A 16,871-nucleotide genomic window follows, 5' to 3' on the forward strand; every position below is an offset into this window, starting at 1 on the left:
GTATTCACAGTATAAATGCATTTCAATTAAGAATTCAGGCATTGATTGAGTAGTTAGTAATCATGGTTCAGTGCTGTTGAGTGCGATAGATGCCAATTTGACAATCACAATTAAGAGAATGCTCAACAGCAGCCAATGAATTATATATATATATATATATATATATATATATATATATATATATATATATATATATATATATATATATATATATATATATATATATATATATATATATATATATATATATATATATATATATATATATATATATATATATATATATATATATATATATATATATATATATATATATATATATATATATATATATATATATATATATATATATATATATATATATATATATATATGTTTAAAAATGAAAATAATTTTAAAAACCTGATTTTTTTTTTTTTAACTGATTCTAAGCCTCTGTTTAATGGAAGGATTTCAAGATGGCCATTGTATCCTTTGACCTATCTGATAAAAACTTATGGACACCCTTGGTTTAGTCTTTATGCAGATATACTGTGAAAAGTTCACAGATTAATTGTTCAGAACGAAAACAACTTTTCAGAGTTGCTAACCCATTGCCAACCGAAATATTCAGTATTATGCGAAAAGTCTGGTGCATGAAATACTACACAACACTCATATATTGTTGGGTTTATTCTGTTATTAATGAACCTAACATATATATACCTATAAATATATATGCAAATAACAGAAAAACATAATGTTTTCTACATTTCCAGGCCCAAAGATTCCTCCTACCAGAGAACATTTGTATAGACAGTGCAGATATGTCAGGGCAGATGCAGTATGGGAGAGATTATTGTTTATCTACACTGTATTTTTTTGGAGGCTCATCGTCCTCAGAACTCATATGGACCTTGCAACTGGTCAGACAGTATGCAATATTATGTTAATTTTTAGCAATCTATCAAAGCAACTTCCAAGAAATATGTATTGGAAATGAAACTATGTTATGCAAATATATTCTTTGCAGAGTTTTGTAATGAAACCCCCCACCCCCTTTTTTTCCCCTCTAGCGGTCTGATGATATTCTAGCTAATGGTTATTGTCTAACCTTGTCTCTGGAAGGAAAATTATGCATATATAACAGTTTTTATATGTACATGTAAATATATCCAATGACTTTTATAAGTAATCTCATTATTTTGAATAAGAATAACACATTCATGTGTGCTTACCAGGATTTTTTTTCCATTAAATGACAAATCAATGTGCAGTTTTTGTTCCAAGTGAAATTTGGTTTCAATCAGTCATTGTTTTAAAAGCTTTTTAATAGTGGAGCCATTCACATTAAAGCCAGGCTGTGAATGAGTCGGATTATTGGCTAAAGCTTTACAGTGAAATTTGATTATATAATTACTATTGAATGAGATTTAAAAATGATGTCATGACTCAGTGGAGTGAACTTTTTCCAATATTAAATCTGCTGCAATTTAATGCTGCATGGCGTACAATTGAGACGAGAGGCGGCAATTAAAGGTGCTGCATTTCAAGGGCTTTTACACAGGAAACCATCAATACTTCTTTTATTCTCTACGGCTGCAGTTCTCAAATCCCGAGTGCTTTGCTGCATTTGCTTACGAAAATGATGTCAAAAGTGCCCCTTAGAAATTGACTGGAACGTGTGCTCTTCATGATACTCCAACCGGTGCTAGTTATGAAACATTTCACTCAAGCGTATAGACATTGTATAGTAATGATGCGAAGCTTGTCTAGATGCTTTGCAGTATATTACACATCATTGAAAATGGGAACAATACACAGTCACCCCATTCATTCATTCATTCATTTTCTGAACCATCCTCACAAGGGTCGCAGGGTTTGCTGGGGTTTATCCCAGCTAATTTTGGGCCACGGGCAGAGGGACACCCTGACTCAGTGGCCAGCCAATCGCAGGGCACGAGTAGGCAAAGAAACAATTCACGCTCACATTCATATCTAGGGGCAATTTACATTGATATTTTTGAAATGTGGTAGGAAACCAGAGTACCCGGAGCAAACGCAAGCGACTTCAAATAATAAAATAATAAGGAATATTTGAATGAACTTCTTTTTACCTTCATTCTGATCCTGATTAACAAATGAAAGTGGAAGGATGTCAAGTTGGTCTTTGCAAATAAAATGGAAATCACAATCAAGACAGGCAAAGTATTTAAGTAAAACCAACAGCAGGAGTCAAATCTCAGTATCATTGCAGAAGCATCTCTAATCTGGAGCATCAACTCCCTTATTGACAGATTTCAAAGGATTAGGGTCATTGTGTTGCAGGATTATAAATGCATTACTGAACCATCTTTATGGCAGTTTCATGATCATATAACCAAAGTGTTATTGTACATACAGAATCTCCAAAGGCTTCTTTCCCACAGGTGTAAAAGTTCAGTTGGTCTGTTACTGTCAGCTAAAAAAACAAACAGCTAGTGTAGATATCTTTGTTAATATACTATGAAGGCTGCAGCTATTGATTAATGTATATACATTTGTGTGTTTGTATATATGTGTATATATATGTATATATATATATATGTGTATATATATGTATATATGTGTATATATATGTGTATATATATGTATATATGTGTATATATATATGTATATATGTGTGTATATATATATGTATATATATGTGTATATATATGTATATATGTGTATATATATATATATGTATATATGTGTATATATGTATATATATGTGTATATATGTATATATATGTATATATGTATATATGTGTATATATATGTATATATTTGTGTATATATTGATATGTTAGACTGCTCTGAATTGCCCCTAGGTATGGGTGCATATTTAGACATTTACTGAAAATGAATATCTGCTCCATATAGCAGTTATTGGCTTCCTCTAACTATTAATAATCTGCCCTGAAAACCCCGTATCTGTCTATCTCTAATAAGTATGGGAGTATAACCAAAACTCCAATTCATAATTGTATTGTTTTATAATGACTTGTCCTGCAAGATGTAGTTTCTCAACACATGTTGGAATGACAATTCAGCCTTGAGGCTTAATGTATAACAAGTCTTCATTCCTGGAATTCAACAACTTCACATCAACATAAACATACACTTGTTTCTCCTAACAAGTAATAAACTGTACAGTTAACGATAAAATCTAGATAATCATTGTTTCCTATGATTTTTCCGTTATATTTTGTACTAATGTACTAACTTTGCTCTGCTTATTTACTTGAAATGTCATGGTAAATGAGCATAATATCATAAACATAGTTGCCACCAGAGGGCAGAGTACCCTGTCAAATCAATAAAACAAATCCAACACTTTGAAAACAAACCATTACGCCACTTTTAATGAACCATTAAATGAAGTAGCAAAATCTATTTATCACAAACACTACAGCTTTTACCTATGTCCTGTCAATTCCAAAATGAAAATGTGCCCTGAACAGGCATGTTTACTTGTATACTTGGACCTACGTCAGTGAAGTGGGTTGAAGCCGAAGAGAACATCCTGACGGCTTGCACAACATCTGTTCAATGACACTTTGCTTGCAAGATACGACTGATCTGTCTGAGTCTAATTTAAATCAAACACCGCCACCAGTGATGGCTCCTCGTTGTCACATTTTCACCCAAAGTGCAAGTGTGCACTACATCATGATGCTGTCAGGCCTGTCGAGATGCTGCCAGTGAATTATTCACGGCCGGGTGACCCGCTGAGTAGATCATTTGAACATGTCATGCCAGGAAAAGCACAGGTATAATTGATAACAGGCAGTCTGGTTGCATCCTGTTTACGCCTGCAATTTTCATGAAGAGGCAGACGCCTTTAATGAAGCCTGCCGATCTCTTTTTATCTACAGTAGAATGTGTATGGAGAATTTAGCTCCCTCTAATGAGAAGAGAATGTCTTGAAACAGTGCCTTTTTGTATTTAAGGGACTTAAACTACAGATGATGGTTAGCTCTGGCTCAAATAAGTAATTTGAAATATGTCACGGAGAGATAGATGAGTCAGAGTATTTAAGTACTCCTGGATATTTGCCGATGTGTCCCTGAGCCTTTCTGAATAGGACCTGAGCTAACGAGTGTGGTTTAAAGATGACACTTTGAAAAATACTTCTTGCTTACTTCTTTAACACTTCATGCTTGTTTGGAAAGCATTTACATTTTAAGTACTTCTTCTACCCTTCAATGTCTACTTTACTTTATAGTTCCTTTTTACCTGTACACTAATCCCTCAAATTTCACGGATAATGCAGACCAGACATGATCACGACAATCGCAACGACAATCTATTCCAAATCAGCGTGTAGCTCGTGTTACACACCTGTCAGACTTTGTATGTAACTATATTTGCCATCCGATCCGCTTGAGTCCATCTTCCAAGCTTTCACACCTGCATCCTGTTGTCATTAACGTCAGGCCTGTCTTCTGAAAAGCTATAAGGTGTTACGTGTAGTTGGGGTTTTGGGAAGGATGTGTATGTATTCCCCTAGTGTCTGCTGCCTGTGTGATTATAGTGTTTTGCCTATTGTATCCCTCATGGTTTCCCTTCCCTCGTGTGATCAGGTTTATGTATTTTGTAATCAACCCCTGTCTATCTATTTAAAACCCTGTTGTTTGGATTGGATAACTTTATTCATCCCGTATTCGGGAAATTTCTTTTGTTGCAGTAGGAAGAGGGTGAGGATGCAGAAATAGGAAAGGCATTTTACACAAATAGGTAGTTAATAGTAAGACAATAAATAAATACATGAATAAATATATAAATAAGTAACCGTGTTGCTGAAATATATATATATATATATATATATATATATATATATATATATATATATATATATATATATATATATATATATATATATATAGGAACACAAATATATACATATATACACATATATACATATATATATACACAAATATATACATAGGTAGGAAGAGGGTGAGGATGCAGAAATAGGAAAGGCATTTTACACAAATAGGTAGTTAATAGTAAGACAATAAATAAATACATGAATAAATATATAAATAAGTAACCGTGTTGCTGAAATATATATATATATATATATATATATATATATATATATATATATATATATATATATATATATATATATATATATATATATATATATATATATATATATATATATATATATATATATATATATATATATATATATATATATATATATATATATATATATATATATATATATTTATATATATATACATACATACACATACATATATATATATAGAAGCACATGTATACTATATGAGAATTCAGTAGGTCTTAACCCACAGCCTTTTTTGGTTAAAGAGCCTTCCTGCAGTGAGGGTAACTTGTCAGATTGTCTGCTTTGTTTGCGTCATGCTAAGTTGCCATGTCATGTTTCAAGTTCCTCGTTTATTGTCTAGATCAGGTTTGGTTTTGGTATTTATTTCCAAGTTCTTGTGATTTTCTTCAATCTCCTCCTGACTCAGTCATTAAAGTTTTTGTTAGAGCACTCAACGCACTTGTTCATTGATTACTTCAATGCATTTGGGTCAAACTCTACGTTCCATTTTCGACGCTGCACTGAACGTTGTTTCTATGACTATTGTGTTTTTGAAAGTCAACTGCTTCACGAATTGTCTGAGATGTTTTGAATGGATTTACCGCAATTCTTGGCGGGCTATTTTTAGGGTCTGCTCATTTGGCCACGAGAACATCAACATCCGCTGGATTGACCGCAGTAAGTAGCGTGTTGGCAAGAAAAGAAACCCCTGTATAAAGGGGTAAGGGTCATTCAAAATTGGGAATTTAATGAAAACTAAACGTGCACACCAATTGATTGGGCGCAGCATCCATTTTATAGAAAATATACATTTTAGTGCGCCCTAGGGGTGTGAAAATATGGTATTCACTGCCTCCCCCCCAAATGAAATCCCTATAGAAACTTGAATGTGACAGTCCACAATTTCCCCAGGCATCCATCTGCCATCAACAGATTTGGTGCACATGCCACTAAAAGTGATTGGTGTACTATTTGGTTCATCTTTTGAAAGACAAGGACACCTCTGTTGTTTGGATTTGATTGTCAGCATTACTGTGTGCAAGAAATTGCGTAGGATAGATGGTGACGATCAAGCGTCGACGAGCACGGGGGTACACAGCAGGTGGTTGCTTGACTTGCACCTTCATCTGACAACCTGCAGAAAAACTACTGTGGGCTCAGTGTTACAGTATCAAGCAATACAACCACAGGTTCGTTGACAATAGGAGAGAGAATTGAGTGCAAGTGGGGTGTAGATAAGTTAGTTAAAAACTGTCATGAAACACGGATGAAAGGTGGAGATTTGTTATTTCGTAATTTAGTGATCATTTATACTTCGGGGTCAAAGATCAACACAATGAATTGTTAATGATCACTAAATTACACACACACACACACACACACACACACACACACACACACACACACACACACACACACACACACACACACACACACACACACACACACACACACACACATATATATATATATATATAATGTGTGTGAGGTTAAGCGGCTCAGAAAAGAAATGAATGAAAAAACTCTACATTTTCTAGCGTCCATTAAACTAGAAAGCTAGGAGGGCTGCAAATGAATCTTTACATAGAAGAGAAAGCTCAAAATAAACGCAAGTTTAATTAAGTTTCCTCCCCATTGTACCATCTTATACCAACTTTAGAAATTGCCTTTTCTTCTCATGTTTGTGAAAAAAATGCTTCTTACGCCCAAGCATGGTTTCTCTCAAAAATAATCACAGTGTGAATGACAGCTAGATGGGGGGACAACTTTATTGATTGTAGCAAGGGGCATCCGGTGCCTTGAGAAATACATTGTCCTCCCTCTCACTTTGCCTCTAATCTTGCTTGTCAGCTTTCATAGACAGCCTATAATTTGATAAATCAATACAGCAACATCAAGATGAGTACACTTGACATTTTGACGGGAAGGGACACCCACCATTTGACCACTTTTGAATGGAACATTAAACACGCAGCGTCTTTTTCTCATGAGGCTTTTGACAGAACAGGCAAAAGTATTAGAACACAGATTCAACCTGGAAAAGAACTAAGAATTCTGTCAGGGATTATTTAAAGTTTGGTGCCGTCTCATACTTTAACATTTGCAGAATGAATATTTAGAGGTGAAATACGAATCAAAACCAGACATCCTTACAATAGGCATATACAGTAAATAGAGTCATTTCCATCTTTATATTAAGTATTAGGTATTATTATTATTATTCCTGCATTCATTTTAACCTTTGTATGGATCCAAGGAACTTTGAGAACTAGTTTGGTCAAAGAAAACAAAGTCATGTGATTTCGCATTGACTTGAAAGTTCATATATTCTATCTTTTCAAAAGATACCATGTATATATTACAGGGTGACATTATGCAGTCTTATTATCCTTATAGTGAAGTGTGTAGTTCATTTGGCTTGTCCACTTATCTTACTTGACATGGTTCCTTACCCAATTGCTTTAAGGACCGTTGGTATGGCAACAGCAGGAAAATCAGTGGAACAGGTAGCAAGCAATGTGCCAGTGTCAGTGAAGATGTTTTGTACCTGTGACGGGCGTCTGATTCATTATAGGTGATGAGTTGTCAGAAAGGAGACTACCTGCCACGTTTGGTGATAAAGGCCAGAGTACAAGTCAGAGCAGGTTAAACCTGCAAGGAAACTAATACAAAATGGGTTGTTTCTGATATTTTTGTGCGTGGGTGCAGACACAAATACATTTAGGAAGACGATGTACATATTTGTTTTATGGCAGATTTTCATATTCAGCAGAAAAGATGGGATGAGGAAGCAAAAAAGTATTTGGTAGTGGTGGAGGGAAGTCATTTTTTTTCACCCTGCAGTTGCACGTAAATGTCAAAACAAGTGGATACCAATATTCCCATCACAGGGTTGTACTCTTACTTCTCTGTAGTGTTATATAACGAAAATGTGAAAAATTGTGACGTCATGTAACCTCTTCATCCCTATTGTCTGTCAACATCAAGTATCTAAACCAGTAGTTCTGAAAGTTTTACTTTAGAATATTAATTCAGCTATTCAAGAACAACCACCATGTTCAATATTAAATTGGTCCTAAAAAACTATCTCCATGAAATAAATAGCATAATACTGTGTGAATATTTGCAGTAATGCGATGATTCTTGGTGTATCATTAAAGCACCACTTATCAATCATAGCAACCAAGTAATTCTAAGATTACGGTATAGAGACATTTTTTTTCCAGCTTTCTTGGTTGTGCTGCATGGCTTTTGCTTGAATTTTACAATGGACAAGAGTTCAAAATTAAAGTCCATGTGACTTAGTTCATTTTAAAAACCGCAAAACTATGCAAAACAGAAAAAAACATAATGGTTTAGCTCCAAAAAAATAACCTCTATGGACAAGTTTCATATTTGGTCCCATATTTATGCTAACAAACTAGTGCAATCTTTTTAGATTTTAGTTAGAATGTCCACAGGTTGTTGGATTTTCTCAAACTGGAAGGAGAAGGAAAATATGATTACTCAGCTAATTGTAATCAAATATAATTGCGGTTTTGGAGAGCTCTCTGGAAGCCTAAGAAGTACATTAAAAAAAAAACACTTTTGACCAATGTTACTGGATTTTTTGAAATGACAAATTGCAACATGAGGTACTCTGTGATTCCAATCGTTGAAAACCAAATCCCGGCAGCAAACCCAGTAAGTTTCCCAAAGAGGTATGTATGAAAGAAAAAAAAATTCAAAGTTGGTATAATCACAGTGTGAATGACAGCTAGATGGGGGGACAACTTTATTGATTGTAGCAAGGGGCATCCGGTGCCTTGAGAAATACATTGTCCTCCCTCTCACTTTGCCTCTAATCTTGCTTGAAACCCTCACTCGAATTCTGTGTTTGTACAGCTTTTTTACGGATTTTTATCCTTTATTTTATGTTTTTATTGTCTCTTAAGACTTTAGTTGTTACTTCACTTTATATATTATATTCGATACTTTAATGTTTTGGGACTTTACTTTCAAGACTCTACTCCAAGACTCAAGCTGTGCGAGAGGCAGTCTTTGATCTACTAGTTTAGTCCATCTTTTCAAATTCAAATTTCAAAATTTTGGAGACTATTTTGACCCACCCAGCCATGCCTACACTGCTTTACACGAGGGATCAACTGTTAGCGCTACGCAATACCGGGATTCCCCTGGACTTGGACCTCCCCGCTGAGTTAAAGAGGAAGAGAAGAGGATGCAGAGCCGGACGAAAATGTCAGGAGAAAAAGCGACGCTTCAGACCCAGCATTCCATCTATTATAATGGGGAACGTAAGATCTCTCCCCAACAAGATGGAAGAGCTAACGGCGCTGACCAAACAACAAGGACAATATCGGAGCGCCTGCATTATCTGCTTCACGGAGACCTGGCTGGATGAGCGAATACCAGACTCTCTAATCTCCTTGGATGGCTTTCAGCTGGTGAGGGCGGACAGGGACCCTGAGGAGAGCGGTAGGAAGAAAGGTGGGGGACTAGCTGTCTTTATTAACAGTAGATGGTGCAGTCCTGGGCATATTACTGTGAAGGAGCAATTTTGCTCTCGAAATATCGAGCTAGTAGCTGTTAGCATCAGGCCGTTTTACATCCCCCGGGAGTTCTCGCACGTCATCATAATAACTGTGTATATACCTCCCTCGGCCGATGCGGCAGTGGCTCGTGAGCTGCTCCACACTACTCTGTCCCGGCTACAGACGTCACACCCCCAGTCTCTCCTTCTTATCTCCGGTGATTTTAACCATGCTCCCTTGACTTCGACTCTCCCCACCTTCACTCAGTATGTGAAGTGCTGCACCAGGGAACAAAAAACTCTGGACCTGCTGTATGCCAACACAAAGGAGGCATACAGCTCAGCCCCCCTTCCCCCACTGGGCCGCTCAGACCACAACCTGGTCCATCTGATCCCCACCTACATCCCTATGGTGAGGAAAATAAAACCTACCACGAGGATCATACAAAGATGGACCGAGGAGACCAGCATGGTACTGAGGGACTGTTTTGAGACAACCGACTGGGAGGTGCTGTGCAAACCACATGGGGAAGACATCGACAGCTTGACCCACTGCATCACAGATTACATCAACTTCTGTGTGGAGAACATCGTACCCTCCAAGAAGGTCCGTTGTTACTCCAACAATAAGCCGTGGGTCACCAGGGATCTAAGGGCCCTCCTGAACAAGAAGAAGAGGGCTTTTAGGTCTGGAGAGAAGGAGAGTCTCAAAACGGTCCAGAAGGAGCTGAAGAGAGAGATAAGGAGGGGAAAGACCAGCTACAGGAGGAGGCTAGAGAAGCAACTCCAAAGAGGCAACACCAAAGAGGTCTGGAGGAGCTTGAGGACCATCTCGGGCCATGGAGGCAACAGTGGGAAAGGCCCGGAGTCCGGAGACGGGGAGTGGGCCAACGAACTGAATCAGTTCTTTAACAGATTCAGCCCTGCCCCTGCTCCCCTGACCCCCCAGACCAGAAGCAACTCTACCCCCTCGTTCTCCTCTTCCTCCCCCTCTTCCTCCCCCTCTTCCACCGGTCTCTGCATCACTGTCGATCAGGTGACAAAACAACTAAAGAAGATCGAGGCAAGGAAGGCTACCGGTCCGGACGGCCTCAGCTCCAGACTACTGAGAGAGTGTGCGGATCAGCTTGGCACAGTGATTCTGCATATTTTCAACCTCAGCCTCAGTCTGCAGAAGGTCCCAACCTTGTGGAAAACTTCCTGCGTGGTCCCAGTCCCAAAGACTGCGAACGCCAGGGAGCCAAACCACTTCAGGCCGGTAGCACTAACCTCTCACCTGATCAAGACACTGGAGAGGATCATCCTCAACCACCTGAGCCCCCTGATGAATGCAGAGCTGGACCCTCTGCAGTTCGCCTATCGTCCAGGCATTGGTGTGGAAGATGCTACCACCTACCTGATGCACAGGTCTCTTTCACACCTGGAGAACTCGGGAAGCACGGTGAGAATGATGTTTTTTGACCTCTCCAGCGCATTCAACACCATTCAGCCGGTCCTTCTGAGAGGGAAACTGGAGGTGGCTGGAGTAAGGAACCACCTGGCTGCATGGATCATCGACTTCCTCACCAACAGACCACAATATGTGAGACTCCAGGACTGTACGTCTGATGTGGTAACTTGCAGCACGGGGGCCCCACAAGGCACAGTGCTTTCCCCACTCCTCTTCTCCCTCTACACGTCAGACTTTAAACATAATACAGACACCTGCCACCTCCAGAAATTCTCCGACGACACCGCCATTGTTGGACGAGTGACTGACGGGAACGACCTGGAGTACAGGGGAGTCATCACAGCCTTTGTCGACTGGTGTAGGCAAAACCACCTGCACATCAACACCAGTAAGACAAAGGAAATGGTCGTTGACTTTCGGAGGACACCTCAACAGACCACTCAGGTGAACATCCAGGGTAAAGACATTGAAATCGTGGACAACTTGAAGTATCTGGGTGTTCACCTCAACAGTAGACTAGACTGGTCCACAAACATAGATGCCCTGTACAGAAGGGGCCAGAGCCGCCTCTACCTGTTGAGGAGCCTACGGTCCTTTGGTGTGTGCAGGTCACTGTTGAGGACCTTCTATGACACTGTGGTGGCATCTACGGTGTTTTATGCAGTGGTCTGTTGGGGAAGTGGGAGCACGGAGAGGGACAGGAACAGGCTGAACAAGCTGATCAGGAGGGCCAGCTCTGTTCTGGGCTGTCCTTTGGACTCTGTGGAGGAAGTGGGAGAGCGGAGGATGCTGACCAGGATGAGGTCCATCATGGACAGCACCTCCCACCCCCTGCATGAGTCTGTGGAGTCCCTCCAAAGCTCTTTCAGCAATAGACTGCTACACCCTCATTGCAGGAAGGAGCGCTTCCGCAGATCCTTCCTCCCATCAGCCGTCAGGCTCTTTAACTCAAAAAAGGCTGTGGGTTAGGACCTCCCGAATTTCGGATACAGTGTAGATGTGCTTGTATATATATGTATGTGTATGTATATATATATCTCACCAACACAGTTACCTATTTATATATTTATTCATGTATTTATTTATTAACTTACTATTAAGTACCCATTTGTGTATAATGCCTTTTCTATTCCTGCATCCTCACCCTCTTCCTATTGCAACAAAGAAATTTCCCGATTACGGGATGAATAAAGTTATCCAATCCAATCCAATCCAATCCAAACTATATATTGGTCCCTTTAGTGGTCTTTAATTCTCTAGCTAACACAAGCACCTGTATAGAACAACAATAAACCTGACTTAGAGTGCTATTATTCCTTGGGGAAACTTCACCTCAATGTTAGAAGACTCGTGGGTTGTACGGGTTGAGAGGCAAGGTGAACTGGAAGGGAAATGCCACATTAACATGTAATAAGACTGACGTCACTAAACAGCCTGCCCTTTGAGAACGAAGAGCACTTTGTGGTAATTTTCAAAGAAACTAATTGTCTGTGGAGGTCACAGGAGTTTTAAGCACCAACAGGCACCTGTCTTCATACTTGAGTAAGATTATGGTTAACATTTGATATTTTCAAATATTGACTCAAGCTTCTCATCACTTTTATCTTTATTCACATCTTCTACCTCAACAATTATCATTTTTACTACAAATTCCATGTTGGAACGCCAGTTGAAAATTTTTCATAAAAGGAGCCATAATAATGTTCACTTTTAAAATATTTTTTTAAGGAGTACGTCATGGTGTCAGCGTATCTTGGATAGTTTCCACACATTGCCTTCCTTGGACAAGTTTTCTGCCAACATCTACTTGAGTTCCCGTTGGGCCATCAACCATGGACCTCCGCGGATCTCCACATGGTGGCCTGTGGGGAAGCCCAGGTTAGAGTTTTGAACATCCCATCACTTCTACCCATTCCCCTCCGGGAGGCATGGATGGGTGGAGCCTCTGCCAGTTACCCTCCCAACAGGGACTCCCGGTCACTGAAAGCTGTGGTGTCGGTTTCTATTTTGTTGGGGACGCGGTGGCGTGCAACCCCCAGGACGCTAAGGAGGACAGCGGTCAGGCTGCACGTTTGGTTGGCTGCAGTGAGGGAGAAAGAGTGGGTAGGTAGTTGATGCCCGAGCCCCGAGCCGGCAATCGGTTCTCCAGCGCCGGTCCTAGCTCGATGATTGCCAGCGACTGTGCCTGTCCAGTTGCCTTGTTCTCCTCCTCCAGTGCCGTCGCTAGTCCGGGACGTAGATGAGGGGGGTTCGACGACGGCAACGTTGACGACGGGGACCCTGATGGCACTGATGCTGACTTCTCGAGCTGAACTGCGGCCATGACGGCAAGTCCGATGGAAGGGGCATGAACTGCGGCCCTGAGAGCCGCGACAATGCGGTCAGCGGCGATGGCTGAGATACGGATTTTGTTAATGAGTGTTCCCTTGGCGAGGACGTTAACTTATTATTTAAACCCTCTTATTTTTCAGTTCTGGGCTCGACTGTCTGGTATGCAGTTGCTAAGACAGTGGTGTCGTTTCTTTACTTTAGAAGGCACCAATTGTCTAGAGTTAAGAAGGTTTTGTTTAAATAAGGACAAGAAGTGGATCTTGATTGGAGGAGGGATGACTGGGAAGTAGTCACAGGTGTGGAGCCAAAGCTCCAGTTACATGCAGAAAAAAATAATACAAAACAACACAACCTCCTACAGAATGTATACCCAGGCTGACAGCCTTAACACATCTTAAGGATCTTTAACATCCTTCGCAAATACAACGAAGAACTAGATGTCCAAAATGTAATACTAATCCCATACAAATGCGATATAAAAGAGTAAAATGAAAGTCGCTAAAAAAGAAAGATGTGAAACAAGCCTCAGTGGCTCAATTGCACATTGATTGAGTTCAGCATGCTAATAGGTAAATATTAATGTTTGAATGAGATAGGAGAAATGAGCAGATGCCGCAATGTATTTCAATAAAATCAGATCATTTTATGAGGAACCAGACAACTTTTAGGCAAACATTGTCATAAACAAACCAAAACATAACTGGTCAGACTTATATATCACAGGCCAATGAATCACATATGTATGACAGAGTGGAGTCACCTTCAGACACAATTCATTTAGGAAGGACGAGCTTGACATGTGCTTGACAATATGAGTGATGAGGTCATATTTCACAGTTAGCGATTGTTTTTTTTTTTTTATTCACTGTCATGAGTGTTTTTCAAGAATGGCACACAAAGTTCTTAAGTATGTAATTCAGGCCATACACTGTGCTGAACTGGATGGACTTCAGATGAATAGGGGGAAGTCTCTGGTACTGTGTATTTAAAGTGAATGTTTCCCTAATGCATATTATATTAAAATCAGTTCAAGTCTTTGACTTCAATTAAACAGATTCAAAGAGAAACCAAAACATAAAGTGGGACGAACATACATAAGCCAAACCAAAGCTATTTTTTACAATGTGTCACTGCGATAATACTGATAAGTTGCCAGGGCTATTCCTTACGTACACACCTTCCTTCCAGGTACCAGATCTAACACATCCTTTATAACTTTATATCATGCATTGATCTGACTTCTAGAAAGAAAGAAAAACCCAATGAAATTGTCTTTATACAAACTGTTACTGTACATATACCTCTAAATAAAACTTTGGAATTTTTTTATATATACATCTAGATATATGTGTATATATACATATATATACACATATTTATATATATATATATATATATATATATATATATATATATATATATATATATATATATATATATATATATATATATATATATATATATATATATATATATATATATATACATATACATATACATATACATATACATATACATATACATATACATATACATATACATATACATATACATATACATATACATATACATATACATATACATATACATATACATATACATATACATATACATATACATATACATATACATATACATATACATATACATATACATATACATATACATATACATATACATATACATATACATATACATATACATATACATATACATATACATATACATATACATATACATATATATATATATATATATATATATATATATATATATATATATATATATATATATATATATATATATATATATATATATATATATATATATATATATATATATATATATATATATATATATATATATATATACACATTTGCATGTATTTAGATTTCCAGTGCGTACTGCAACTCTGCTATAGCAGAAAGAGCAAAAACAATACAATACGAAAAGAAGATGATACAAAAAGAAAACAAACTCAAGTACAGAGCGTACACAATATGAAACGGAATTAAATACAAACAACAGACATTTAGGTTAAGAAACAATATCAAGTTCAGACTATTTCTTTTGTAGTGGTTTTCTGGCAAACAACTTATTGTTGTCCGTCTCTCTTCCTCGTCTTAGGGCCGTCACATGTGCACAGTTCTACCCCGGTGCATGAGTGACATACAGTGAAACGAGAGCCAAAGTCTGGCTTCTTCATTGCCTTTTTATCTATTCATTTATTTTAACTTCCTTTCTTCAGTCCAAAGGCATTCGGGTGAGTTTCACTTAAGTTCACTGAATCACTGACAAGCTTCTAAGCAATGTTCTTGACACTGTTCTCGTTCAACTTTTCCATGTAGTTTCTAAGATCCTTGGAGTCCCCTAGCTGAATATCTGGACACACCCATTTAATCTCACTGGTTTGCATTAATGCTAACGGGCTAAGGGCAGGACATCCATTACTGGATTTCATTTTGGAAAATGTGGTGAATTTTACCTTCTTTCTCTTGGTCGTAGGGGAATTAAGTGACTCGTGTCTGGGATCCCTAGATCCTCCTCCAACTGAATTTCCATGCAGGGTGCTTCCATTTAAGAGCTGGCTCCCTTCCTCTGGGGTTCCGGCTAGTTCGTCTGCTTGCTGTTGTTGCAAGCATAGGCCTTCTTCTTGGCCTAGCCAAACCCAATCATGGGAATGTGACATTGTCTCTGGTCCCTCAACGGACAGGTGCTTGCTTCGGTACTTGTATGTGTAAGAGATGCAATTAATAAGGAATACCAGGATGGCCAGGCAGAAGACTCCCAATAGAGCGTACATACCGATCTCCAGGTCGGTCATAACTCTTCGGGTCGGCAGATCGTCATCGGTGCTGCGACTACGTGGATGCACAGCCTGGTTTGGAAAGTCTGAGAATTCACTTTGTATCTTTTCCCCAGCACCTGCAGACAGACGCCCTCCATTGGGCCTCATAGGGATCTGGCCCCTGATTGTTGTTGCACCACGGTTAATTAGACCAGTTTCCATATCAGAGATAGATCCACCGTAGTGAGGAGTATCAGGCCGTGTACGCCGCTCTCCCGAGTACCTCACCTGTACGTTAGCCACGCCAGAAGCAAAACTGCCACGACTCTTTCCATTCTGGCAAATCTCAGACAGGCTCAATTCAACACGTACAAGTAAACCTTGACCTTCACCCTTTGCCATGACAACAGGCCACCTCCAAGCTGCATTTCTCTTAACCACCACCACACGTTCATCTAGCGTGGTTGCAGTTAGTATGAAATGGGATGGGTTGTAATTCTCTAGCGGAGTCATAGAGCCATCGCTGAACTGTAGCCAAGCACTGATGAAGGACTCCTGGGGAAGGCAAACGAGTTTTAGTTTTTAGAAAATTACATTAAACAAAATACTTGTTCATCCAATCAATTAAAATAAAACATTGTAGCAGACACTTTTAATCCTGTGCTTTACATGAGAGAAAATATATGACACC

At 38.7% G+C, this 16,871-nt stretch overlaps 1 protein-coding gene across 3 annotated transcripts in view; it reads right to left on the reverse strand.

The window, feature by feature from the left end:
* Positions 1-15,282: 15,282 nt before the first annotated feature.
* The window catches only part of LOC144211003 (transmembrane protein 132C), a 117,940-nt gene continuing 116,351 nt past the window's right edge, over positions 15,283-16,871 (reverse strand). For all 3 annotated transcript variants that reach the window (XM_077737979.1, XM_077737977.1, XM_077737978.1), the window contains one exon: positions 15,283-16,735. In XM_077737979.1, the coding sequence (XP_077594105.1) occupies positions 15,695-16,735 (1,041 nt within the window). In that variant the 3' untranslated portion in view covers positions 15,283-15,694. The remainder of the gene's footprint in view (positions 16,736-16,871) is intronic.

The sequence above is a fragment of the Stigmatopora nigra genome, chromosome 17, assembly GCF_051989575.1.
Source record: "Stigmatopora nigra isolate UIUO_SnigA chromosome 17, RoL_Snig_1.1, whole genome shotgun sequence".
Lineage (NCBI taxonomy): Eukaryota > Metazoa > Chordata > Actinopteri > Syngnathiformes > Syngnathidae > Stigmatopora > Stigmatopora nigra.